Source organism: Muscardinus avellanarius (assembly GCF_963383645.1).
Source record: "Muscardinus avellanarius genome assembly, chromosome: 6".
In the NCBI taxonomy this organism is placed as follows: Eukaryota; Metazoa; Chordata; class Mammalia; order Rodentia; family Gliridae; genus Muscardinus; species Muscardinus avellanarius.
In genome coordinates, this window is record NC_137791.1 from 18,341,907 (window position 1) to 18,355,076 (window position 13,170).

The 13,170-nt window shown below is 42.5% G+C and overlaps 1 protein-coding gene across 4 annotated transcripts in view; it reads right to left on the reverse strand.

Annotated features, from left to right (window-relative positions):
* SLC10A7 (solute carrier family 10 member 7) overlaps positions 1-13,170 on the reverse strand; it is a gene marked incomplete at both ends in the record, with an annotated part of 258,607 nt that overhangs the window by 20,932 nt on the left and 224,505 nt on the right. For 3 of the 4 annotated variants that reach the window (XM_080697885.1, XM_080697886.1, XM_080697884.1), the window contains one exon: positions 10,275-10,348. The exons of the other annotated variant lie outside the window; for it this stretch is intronic. In XM_080697885.1, the coding sequence (XP_080554011.1) occupies positions 10,275-10,348 (74 nt within the window). The remainder of the gene's footprint in view (positions 1-10,274; positions 10,349-13,170) is intronic. 4 annotated transcript variants of the gene reach the window in all.

Consider the following 13,170-nt stretch of genomic DNA (forward strand, 5'->3'; position numbering starts at 1 on the left):
CAATGGAATTTTACTCATCCATAAAAAACACAATTATGTCATTTACAGGAAAATGGATGGAACTGGAGGACATTATGCTAAGGGATATTAGTCAGTCACAAAAAATAAGAAATCAAATGCTCTCCCTAGGAAGTGGGAGGAAAAGTTATAGGAGGAACTCTAGATGAAGAAGGAGATACTATAGATGAGCAAATAAGGCAACCTAACTGAGGGGATGGGAGGCGGAAGAGGGAAACTCTCTAACACACGTGCTGCACTTTAACAAACATATCAATGTCAATCGTTAATCTAAACATGAGAAGGAGTGGGGGGTGGGGGATGGAGTGGGAATTGGGGAAGGGCTAATTGGGTGATGTGTGTATGTATGTCTCCACCATCTTGTACCCCATTAAGATGTATGAATACAATGCACCAATAAAATTTTTTTAAAAATAACAACAAAAAAAGTAAAAACACAACCAAGGTCCAATCAAAGTAGATTCAAACTGATTCCTGCCACCATCAGAAAGCCCTTCCAGGAAGTCTGCCCAAGCTCCCTAAGCACCTCAGGGCGTGACTGAGAAGTGATCTCGGGGACATGGAACAGGGCAGCTTTCGTGCTGCAGTGCACACAATCATCTTCTGAAGTGCATGATTCTAGGTCTTATCCTTAAAAATTCTGAATCTCTAGGTCCGAGCCAATGCCCAATAACCTATGTTTTATTTATTTTTAGGGAGTGGTTTGCTGTAATTTTGCAGATCATCCTTTAGGGAATACAGACATCTTGGTGTCCAGGTGAAGGGCCCAAGATCCTAAAGGTAAATACTCAAGGCTTTCACAACTAGAGCATTACTGAACGACAGGGCTAGAAGGGCCCCAGAGATATCTGGCCTGAACTTTTCCTAGCCAGTGATGACAGGCCTGAGAGGTTTCACAGTACAGGGCTCTTTCCCACTGCAGCTCTGGCTCTGGGTCCTGGCTCCGCCACTTGGGATCACACATCACTTTGAATCTCACTTTCCTTCTCTGTGGCGACTGCGGGAGTCATGTGAGGTGGTGCATGCAAAGTACTACTGGGACGTGTCCTGCACCAGGCTGCGTATGCACAACTCTAGATTCTTCCTGGTAGATAACTTGTAGTGGCCAAATGACCGTGCTAGCCGGTTTTAATGAAAGAAAACTTGCCTCCTCTCCAGGTATCTTTTAACTCAACATGCATTAGCAGCCAAGAACACAAATGGACGGTGCGTAAACTGGCAGTCTCAGCTCTGTCCTTTCAGGGCCTCCCTAGCACGCCGCACAAGAGGTCTCTCAAGGCCCATGTGTGGGTACACCCCTGCAGGATCGGTGCCCCTTTCAGTCAGCCTCAGGGAACCGCAGGTCCTCCTCACACTAGCTGGACACAAGACCTGGTAGAGCTCAAGCCTTTAGTCCATCCTGGAGGATTTCGTATGCAGGCAATAGCATTTGCTATATTCTTTTAGCAAGTAGTGTTTCTAAAGTTTTTTAGGCAGTTTGCCTATTAATGAAAAGCCATTTATTCCATTCATTTATCATGCAAAGTAACAAATCAGTAGTTTCACCAATCAAAACCTAGTTCTGAATTCATTATGCTAATTAGTAAAGTCCCTAGTGGACAGACTGATAAACAACAAAAGTATGTGTTGCATCTGCCTCTGGAGCGTTTCCTTTCTGATAAAACAGTGGCTGAACACTCCAGTGAGGATTTTCCGTTAGAGCAACTGGCGGTCGGTCCCTGGTGGTGAAGCCTAAACTAACTAGTTCACATACCGTCACCACACTGTCAACTCAAAGTATTTTAAAGTAAATTGTTCCATGTCACAAATACTTAGCACAAAATCTGCCTATTAAGTACACAATGGATGTTAGCTGTTATTATTCCTACTACTGAAAACATGTTGAATTATCATGTTGATCAATTAAAGGGAATACACACTCTGTCCTATAAGGCAAGTAAAATAATAATCCAAATGAAAGTAATCTTATATTATTCAACTCAAGAATAAATGAGTCACAATCTAGCTCTGATTTTTATTTTATTTATTTACTTTTTTTGTGGTACTGGGGATGGAACCCTTCTACCTCCGGGCTATACTCCCAGACCTATTTTTATATATTTTTTATTTGAAAACAGGGTCTCTTAAGCCAGCAAGGCTGGCTTCAAACCGGTGTGATCCTCCTGTCTCCGCCTCCCAAGTACGGGGATTACAAGCGTGTGCCACCACACCCAGCTAGCTCTGATTTTTAAAAATCTGATATTTGGGTATAAGTTCAGTAAAAAGGAACAGCTGGAGTCAAAGCCTACATGGTAACTATTTGAGGAAGGAGATAAAGCTTCACTAAGCAAGGTATACAGTATATATATATTTTTTCAAATTTTAAATTATGATCCATTGCCGGGTGTGGTGGCGCACGCTTGTAATCCCAGCATTTGGGAGGCTATGACTGGAGGATTGCAGTTAGCAGACAGCTTCAGCTACTTAGTGAGGCCCTCTGCAATTCAGTGAGACCATGTTTCAAAATGAAGAATAAAAACTAGGGTTGGGGTTATAGCTCAGAGATAGAATGCCCCTGGGTTCCATCCTAAGTACCTCAAAAAAATTATAACCCATTAGTTGAGTTGAATAATCAACTCTGGATCATACTGTAAAATTTATTTCTAAATATAGGATTTGCTTTAAAATATTTGACAGTCCCTGGTCTATAGAAGAGCAAAGGAGAAGTGTGTGGGCACAGGGCTTTGGTCTTCTCGAACCCCTGGAATATCATTAAGATAGCCTGACACTTGAGGGTCAGGCTGGGATGCTTCAAGGAAGTTTTATATCTTTAGCATTATTATCTTTTAGTTTCATACTTGCTACCTAGAAACTAAATTGAGGTTCTTCCTAAAATTGGAACCCAAAACCTAGACATGCTAGCCATGATTTTAAGACAGGAAATTCAGAATAAAAAATCCCAAACAAAATAGCCCACAAACTTCAGCGGGACAAAAGTGCATCATTGCTCTGAGAAGTGTCACCTTCCCCTTTCTTTACCAGACCAGAAATCAGCACAAAATGACAGACACTCCTTGACTTCACTTTAGTGTGGTGGTAAAATCTATGGGCTCTTTAAGAATCTATGGGCTCTTTAAGAATCAGTGGCATCTTTAAGAATCTGTCCAATGGCAGAGCTTCCCAGCTTGCCTTTCCTTCCAGAGCCATTGACTAGAGGAAAACTGCAGGACAGAAACATACTTAAAGCTTCTACTTCCTGTCTTTACTCTGGGTTTCTATTTCCACATCAGCAGCCTGTTCGCAAACAGCTCTTAATGGGCAAGAACTGGAGCTCAGACAGTGCTGCCCCCTGCAAGGTAAGGCAGGCTCACCGAGACCCACTTTAAAAAGCACAGCACAGCGGGGCGTGGTGGCGCACGCTTGTAATCCCCGCGCTTGGGGGGCTGAGACAGGAGGATCGCACAGGTTTGAAGACAGCCTCAGCTACTTAGTGAGACCCTGTTTCCAATAAAATATAAAATGGGTCTGAGAGTATAGCCTAGAAGTAGAAAGCCTCTGGGTTCCACCCCCAGTACCGCCAAAAACAAAACAAAACAACAACAACAACAAAAAACCAACACAGCACTGTGTGTTTATAATAAAAATAATCAAGAACAAGGGTGAGTTTATGACTGGGCCATTTGGAAATATGGGAACAATTATAGATGGTAATTATTTTGAACCTGTCTTAAAGTTGCAATGTACTCAGAAGTAATTTTCTTCTTTGGACGATTCATAAAAACAATTTTAATCCATGCCAAGAGCGTACATTTGCAGTATCTCTCATATTTCAAGTATTCTGAATTGTCTTAAAGCAGCAATGTACTCAGAAAAAATTTTCTTTTTTAAACAATTCATAAAATAATTCAAGCCGGGCAGGCATGGTGGCACACGCTTGTAATCCTAGCATTCGGGAAGCTGAGACCGGAGGATCACGGTTCGCAGACAGCCTCAGCTACTTAGTGAGGAGGCCCTCTACAATTCAGTGAGACCTGGTTTCAAAAAAATAAAGAATAAAAAATAGGGCAGGGGCTGTAGCTAGGAGGTCTAATGCCCCTGGGTTCTATCCCTAGGCCCGCAAAAAAAAAAAAAAAAAAAAAAAAAAAAAAAAAAAAAAGGAAAAAGGAAAAAAAAAAAGAAAAAAAAATTCAAACCCACATTTACCAAAGTCTTACATTTGCAATACCTGGGATGAGTACAGAACTCTGGTCTTCAGGGTACTTTCAGAACCTATAACCATTTACAGTTATGAGGCCTGCAATCTGGCCTCTTAGTTATATGGCCTGGGATAAATTGCATTTTTCCTATGCTTTTAATTCTTCATATGAAAACCAAGATAATAATTATGGACTTGCTAATAATTTAAGGTTGTTTAGGTAATATGGATTAAGCGCTTTGAGAAAAGTGCCACCCAGATGTGGGCTAGTTTTAGTAAGATAATCTTTATGTGCCAGTAGAATCACAGACAAGCTTGGTGGAAAAGAATAACAAAAATGAAAACTTTGTATTTCAGTTCTATTTTCTCTTGAGAAGTAGATTGAAATGTTATGAGGTGATATTTTCAGCACAGGTTCAGGTCCTCCTTTAACATCCTTAAAAGGCTTCCAATTAAAACAGAAAAGAAGACTCGGGCGTGGTGGCGCACGCTTGTAATCCCAGTACTTGGGAGGCTGAGACTAGAGGATCGCAGGTTTGAAGTCAGCCTCAGCTACTTAGTGAGGCTCTCAGCAATGTAGTGAGACCCTGTTTCTAAATAAAATATAGAAATAGGTCTGGGAGTGTAGCCCGGAGGTAGAAAGCCCCTGGTTCCAACCCCAGTATCAACAAAAACACCCCCACCCCAAAAGAAAACAGAAAATTCTTTTAAGATTCAGTTTCTATGCTGGGTGTGGTGGCACAGCTCGTAATCCCCACCCTTGGGAGGCGGAGACAGGAGGATCACGCAGGCTCGAAGCCAGCCTTGCTGGTTTAAGAGACCCTGTTTCCAAATAAAAATATAAAATAGGTCTGGGAGGGTAGCCTGGAGGTAGAAGGGTTTCCAGGAACCGCAGTACCACAAAAAAAAAAAAAAAAAAATATATATATATATATATATATATATATATATATATACACATATATATTCCTCTGTTGACACTCTTTGGAGAGTAAAAAGATTTTTTTTTAAACTTCTTTAGGAAGGAGCAGCATCCATTCTTTCCTTTTCTATAACACTGCAATACTATTTGCTTTGAGGTTAAACACTTTGATTTTGCCGCTATTTACATAAATATTCCTTTCGGTAACGCCTTTCCTTGCACATGGAGAAACTGTTATTTCATAGAGCAGAAATATCAGTCATAGATGCATAGACATTTAAACCCGGAAGGGGTCTTGGACTCTCCAGGGTCATTTTGCCCGTTCTCTCTTTGTGCAGATGGGGAAATGAGGCCTACAGCAGCTAAGTGATTGGTTCCGGCTTTTGGCCAGAAGACTGGAAGTTGAGTCCAGACTAGAATCAGGCATGTGTTTTTTCCTGAGTCCTGTGTCTACTAAAAAGTGATATTCTTTTAGCATAATCCCTCACTACATGGCTCAGCTGTGCAACTGTGACACAGACCCACCATGAAGTTTAAGCAGTGAGGGACGGCTGCCTTGATCATGCACACATGACTAAAAATGGCAGGACAAACACTGGGCTTTCAGTAAACTTTGATCACGACATCCTTTAAAACTTAAATAGCACGCACTGGATTCAGAAATGCTTTTTCAAATAGGGAAAAGGTGGAAAAATCATTACTGATTGTCGGCTGCCATGGTTTGAGGACATGCACTTTTGTTTTGCTATTTAAAATACTAAAAATGAAATTGGAACATACATTTAAACCCAAACATCCCAACACATTCCGCTGTGACGAAGCTTTCTAGGTGCATTGAAACTCCAGGCAGGCAAAGTGATTTGAGTACTTGAGATAAAGAGATGAACAAAAGTAAAATACCAGTTCCGTGGGATACCTTGAGTCTAATTTCGCTCTTGATGAGATCTATCGACTGACTGCACTGAGCCACTCTGCACCAGGGTACCAGCTGTTCTTCAGTCTCCACTACGCAAAACACCTTCTCATTATCAGACAACTACCAAACTGGAGAATAATCTTCTCATTATTATACTGTCAAACGTGAGACTAATTTGGGAGAGTTCATGGCTTTTATGGCAATCCACAGCAAGTGATGCTGTCTTGGCAAAATATAAAATTGCCTCCAACCCCGAGCTGAAACTCTAGGAGAGCAGCAAACAAGCCCTGTAGTATTGTTTTAGATGAGCAGAGCGATAGCTTCGCGCTTCCTCCAGGCCTCCTCTTTCCTACTTAACGAACTCCAGGGAATGGCATCATGTCAGGCTTTCCAGACGGATTATGTGAAGCCATAGCTCAATGTCATTTTCAATAGGAAGCCTCATAATTAAAGGTCAAATAGTCACTTCATCTGCAATCAATCAATAGAAAAAGTACTAATACGAAGAACTAATCAATCAATGGCAAATGCACTAATAAAAGCCATGAATCAAATTCAGCCTGTGTGTAGATGCGGGTCCACGGACGGGGCGGAGACAGAGCGAAAGCGAGAACAATACAAGAAACCGGAGGTGTGTGTACAAGAGAAAAATCATTCAGGAAGTTTCTCAGGCAAGAGTTTTCATCTTCTGTTCATTGGTGACATGGGTACCAACCGGGCTACAATGATTTGTTTTTAAATATAAAGACTGAAATGTAATAATAAATAGTACTTACAAGGTTCGCTTAATGTATTCTGTTGGAGGTGTGTGTGTGTGTGTGTGTGTGTGTGTGTGTGTGTGTGTAAAATCATTAGAATAGTATGACAGCGATTGCAAAATTTCCTTCTGCAGGTATGTTTGTGTGACTTGGAGCCTCACCATGTATAATTACAATGCACTAATGAAAGTATGAAAAAAAGGATATATTTTAAAAGTGCCAGAGAGCTACCTTCTTTCATCTCTGTGTGCGATGTGAGGGAAAATATCACTGGGTGATATTACCTGAAATTTCCCTTTACTTTGCGGATATGAATTTTCCCCACTCAAATGTGATGTTCTAATTCTAATGCAGATAGGCATCTCCACTAGGATATGCGCAGGTGGCTGCCATGACAGAGCCCCTGCGCCAGCGATGGCATGTCACAGGTAGAGGGAAGTCTGCATTGGATCTTATGGAAAGGGAAGCAGTCACATCTGCAGGCCTTAGAAGCCCACTCCAGCAGTCACATCCAAATATCCCTTGGCATATGTGTAAATAAGGGTGAGCTCTTTGGGGAGGGGGTGTGGCAACAAGGCCATATTCCATAAACACTGAGGACGCCATAGGAAGGAAGCTGGATAGTATCGAGGTATGGCAGGATATTCAAACTGAAAATAAAATTCTTTTATCTCATGGCTAAGGAAACTGATGCCAGATGAAGGACTTAGGTCTTACAGCTCAAGAGAACTTAAGTCTGTCGTGTAACGAGGTAGCTAAGGATTTACGACTCATGGCTGCTGGATACTGTGTGTCTTCCTGGAGTACCACAGAGGAGGATCTAGGTACCTCTCTCATGGGAGAACACTGCAAAAGCAAATCCGAGTTAACCCAACCCTTTTTAGCCAAACAACTACTTCTGAGCCGCGTTCAGGGCACCTTTCTGCCTGTCTGCAAGTTGACTTTCAGAAAGCATAAGAAATGAAAGAGCATGGCTTTGAGGTTAAGAAAAATGAAAAAAAAAAAAAAGGAAAAGATAGATTCACATGGGGAGGTATTTTGCTTATAAAGAAAGAGAAGAATATTTAGCCTGCAAGTGGAGAATGCTTCCCGTGCTTTGACGAGCACAGCCCACTCTAGCACAGAAGAATACTAGAGTGAAGCAGTGACCACCCAGTTTGGTTTTCTGGGGAAGACAAATCCCTCGGAGGAGGGGGGTCAGGTTCAACGGTCCTTTACAGAATGCAGAAATGTGCACTGAGGCAGCCATGGCTCAGGGTGTGCGCTCAGGACCCCGGCCCCTCTGATCGCTGCTCTATCTCTGGACAAGTCACTTCGTTTTTGGAAGCCCTGGGATGCCAGACATGGCATCCACAATTACTCCTGTGGCAATTGTGGCCAAGAAGTACGGGATGACTTCTCTGAGAACAACATCTAAATCACGCCTGTTACGTGAGATTCTATATGACGGGGTCACGGAACTAGAGGCCTGGAAGTGGCAAGGCAGTTATATTATAACTAATATAGTTAATAATAATGAATAATAGCTACTGCTTATAGAGGCCCACTGGGTACAGGCAGCACAGCAAGCTCTCTAACAGGGCATCTCGGCCGGGAGTGGTGGCGCACGGTTATAATCCCAGTGCTTGGGAGGCTGAGACAGGAGGATCGCACAGGTTCGAAGCCAGCCTCAGCTACTTATGAGGCTCTCAGCAACTTAGTGAAACCCTGTTTCCTAATAAAGTATAAAATAGGTCTGGGAGTATAGCTGAGAGGTAAAAAAGCCCCTGGGTTCCACCCTCAGTACCACACACACACACAAAAAGGGCATCTCAGTCAGGCGTGGTGGTGCATGCCTGTAATCTCAGTACTTGGGAGGCTAAGACAGAATGATTGTAGGTTCAAGGCCAGCCTTAGCAGCTTAGTGAGACCCTGTTTTCAAAGAAAAAGATAAAATAGGGCTGGGGGTATGGCTCAGTGGCAGAATCCCTCCTAGATTCAATCCCCAGTACCACAAAAAGAAAAAAGAAAAAGAAAAAAAAAGGAATTTAGTCCACAGCAACCTATAGACAACATAGTTCTTACACATATTTTGTCATGTGTTATTGAGTCCCTGTTACCTACCAAGTACCAAAAGTACGTAGCAAACTTTTTTTTAATAGTAATCTTACAAAGTATTATTCTGCTCATTACAGATAAAGAAATTCAGAGAAGTCAATTGAAAGCCAGGATTGGAATATGGCTTCCAAAGCTCTTTCAAATTCCATTTGATGATTATTATGGAGAAAACGAAACAATCTGTAATGCATAGACAGTATTTATACAACGTATTCAAATATACCAAGACCCTATATAACAACTACAACTACCCTATATAACAACTTACTTATTTCAATAAGCTGAGACCCTATATAACAAGGTTTGAACAGTCTCTTTAAGCCTCTTTGAGGATGTGGAGGTGAAGAGAGAGGAGGAGTGGGATGGAGGTCTCGCGCAGGAGGGCGCGATGAGGGCCGTGTGCGTGTACGCCTCTATTACCCTGAATTAGATCAAGATGTATGATTACAATGTACCAACAAAAGTAAATAAATAAAATATTACCTACACCAAGAAAAAAGAGGCTGTTGAATTTCTAAGTCATTTTCTAAACTTGGTGAAACAACGGCTCTGTCACATAAGTATGTTTAGGGTTAATAAAAATATTATAAAGTTTCTTTGCTTTTTGGTTTACAGTTGGAGTTTCCTCAACATGAGCAAACTTAGAGCGACGCCAGTCTTCGTTCTCTAGATGAGTCACACGCCAGCTCACAGAGGAGGAGGTTTTAATACGATATTTTGCCACACACAGGATACTCATGTGCCCAAGAAGCTTGTGAGCGATGTATGTTTCAATAAAGTTTCTAATTAATGACTTTTTTATGACAAAAAAAACATAGATTCTGGATGTCTACATGATTATTGGAATAACGGCACTAGAGTGGTACTTTTCTTCTTGATTTGTTTTTGTCCAGTAAATACTTATTTCAGTTTTAGTTCTAAAATCTGATTGAGTTAATGGTAACTATATTTGTATTCCTTTACGGAAGATAACATGACGCTTGAAAATGAATTTCAAACTGATGTCAATATCAAATTAAGGCAGTAACATTTTTTATACTTTTCTTTGCATCCCCCTCAAAGAAGTTAACATTTCCCAGGGGCAACACTGGCGCCTTCCAAAAAACTTTGGCAATTCCATTTTCAAAATCAGGACCGTCAACCCCCACCCCACCCTGGCTGTGGTCTTGGCATTCTACACTGATCATCTTTTATGAGAACTGAAAACATGATTACAAATTAAGCTAACTCGGACAGTATTAAATTTAGGCCTTCAGAGACTGGCTTGATTAAATGACAGTCCTTCACAGCAATGATCCATCCTTACTTCATTACCATTCTCAATGGATAGTACCTCGTTCCACTTAATTTGAAGCGTTCAGCGAGTTTTAAAATCATACGGTGACTTACCCAATGTGAGGGACTTGTGTGTAGAACAGAAAATAATAGCCACTGTGTCTGCTGGTGTGAAACCCGAACTATTCCTGGGGGCAAGAAGAGGTTTTAGAATTATTATTATTGTTATTGTTTTTTTTTTGTGGTACTGGGGGTGGAACCCAGAGACTTTCTACTTCCAGGCTATACTCCCAGACCCATTTTATATTTTATTTGGAAACAGGGTCTCACTAAGTTGCTGAGAGCCTTAGTAAGTAGCTGAGGCTGGCTTCGAACCTGTGGGATCCTCCTGTCTCAGCCTCCCAAGCGCGGAGATTACAAGCGTGTGCCACCACGCCTGGCTTGTTATTGTTATTTTTAAAAATACTTGGACAGTCTGTTTAACACATTCTAAATCAAAGGCGGCACCTGCTTTCCTGTTGACATTCCTTTGTTCAATTCTGGTGACAGAAATAACACTAGACCGAAATGTACAGAAGCACTGGGATTTCTTTACAGGGAATCACTTCTTTTCCCTTGTTTTGTTTTATGTTGAAACAGGCTCTCACTCATTTTCCCAGGCTGGCCTCAAGCTGGGAAAATCATCCTGCCTCAGCTTCCTGAGTCATCGGGATTGCAGGCATGTGCCACCATAAGAGAATCACTTCTGAGATATTTCTCCATAAAAAAAAGAGAACAATTTAAAAAAATGTGTGACGGGGTCTCCTAAGGTCCCATGTGTAACCAGCCCAGGTGCAGGACTAGTGTCTTGGTTATCGCTTGACAGTACCCAGCAGCTTGAAAGAATTAATGTATCTCAAAAATGTTTCTCTCAAGGAGCAAGACATCTTTGTGGCAGCAAATGAACATGCTTAACACCATATTTTAGTAAAAAATTAAACTATCATTTTTGAGTAGTCACTGGAGTACCAGGCATGCTTCAGAGGCCTTTACACGTGTATAGAGACAAAAGCCCCAAAGGTGGGCGATACCACATCCCTACTCACAGGTGAGAAAGCTGGGCACAGTGACGTCACATCACTTATTCGGGGCCCATCACTAGCAAGCGATAGAGCCGGGATGCAAGTCCAGCCTGATCGTGCCTGTGCCCTTAACTACCATGGCCTACTATTATATAACGGGCTAAGCATTAAACAAAATCTCTCTGGTCAAGACTGATTAGATGTGCTGAGGGGCGCTGGGCGTGGTGGTGCACGCTTGTAATCTCCGAGCTTGGGAGGCGGAGACAGGAGGATCGCGCAGGTTTGAAGCCAGCCTCGCTGGCTTAAAAGACCCTGTTTCCAAACTTAAAAAAATATATAAAATAGGTCTGGGAGTGTAGCCCAGAGGTAGAAGGGTTTTCAGGAACCCCAGTACCACCAAAATACAAACAAAAAAAAAAAATTAAAAGAAGGGCTGGAGGTGTGGCTCAATGGTAGAATGTTCCTGGGTTCAATCCCCCAGCACTAACTACACACACACACACACACACACACACACACACACCCCACTTCTTATCAAATGTGATGAGGGGTCAGTACTGGGGGTTGGACATCATTATCAAATTTCTTATGCTACATTATAAAGGTTTAGAGAGTCAAAAGCCAAAGATGTTAGAAATACAATCAGCATTATTGTGCTGTTATTTTATTATGTTTATTGGTAGTGGGATTGAACCCAGGAGCATTCTACCTTCAAGCAGCCTCTTTTATTTTTTTATTTTGAAACAGAGTCTTGTTAAGTTATGGAGGCTGGCCTAGAGCCTGCAATCCTCCTGTCTCAGCCTCCTAAATACTGGAATTACAGGTGTGTACCACAAGGCCTGTGTTGAGCCTTTCTATATTTTAGAAACTATTCCTTCTTGTAGAATCAGGGTTTGAATGGTATAGTGAGTTTATTCGTTCTCTGCCCCAAACTCTAACAAAAGAGTTAGCTCACAGAAAGGTGTTCCAGAAACTAACTGTATACAGTTGTGCAGTTAGCAATCTACCTGATTTTTAAGGACCTCTAACACAAGGCAGACCACATTTCCCTTAGGAACCTCATCTCCATGCACGACTTTTGCTGGGAGAAAAATTTCAATCTCTATCCAGAAAAATCCCCAAGTAGGCCCCACATCCCGTGTCCTGTGGCATTACTCCCTGGAAGGAAGAACTACCCTCTTCTCCCTCCAGCCCTTGCGCAGGTCTCAGGAGCAAGTTCAGATGGCCCAGGCCGCCTCGCCTCTGAAAAGACAAGCATGTCCTGCTTCCTAACCAGTCTCCCAGCTCTCACATGATATCAGCCGAGTTCTTGAGATCTCATCTCAGTTGCAGATTCCCCATGGATGGACGTGTACCGCTTGAGTTTAATAAGACGGTTCACTGTTTCTGCATCTGATTCTCCAAGTTCTGTTGTGATACCGCTCTCAAGCACTGCCCTACATGACTGACACATTTCTTTACCCTTCGTTCCTCTTGGTAGGCCTCACGGGGAAGGAGCTTGCAGGTTCTGCAAATGCACGGGTGGAGAGAAGAGAGGTGTGTAGACCAATGCTCTAGATGAAGGGAGAGGGGCAAGCAAGCACAGTTCCCACTGAACAGTGTATCTCCAGCTCGGCAGGGGACCTGATGATGGGGCACACGCAGAGCCTTCTGGGAGGTCAGGAGGGGAGACTGCACTCTGGGAGAGCAGGGAAGAGATAGCAAAGAGCAGATTCTTCAAGCTGACTTGGGTGCAGGGACCCTGGCTAAGCCCTGGTAAGTGGCTTGTGACTTGCTAAGACTGAAGGACTTGGGACAGTAGAGCGACATGATCAGACTGTGCTACAAAAGAAGTGATCACACAGCAGGGTATAGGACTGAAGATTCTGAGGTCCCGCAGGCACCAGGGATCTGGGAGGGCCTGCGGGAGGCTGAGAGACCGTGGTAAGAGACATGGAGTTACAATGAAC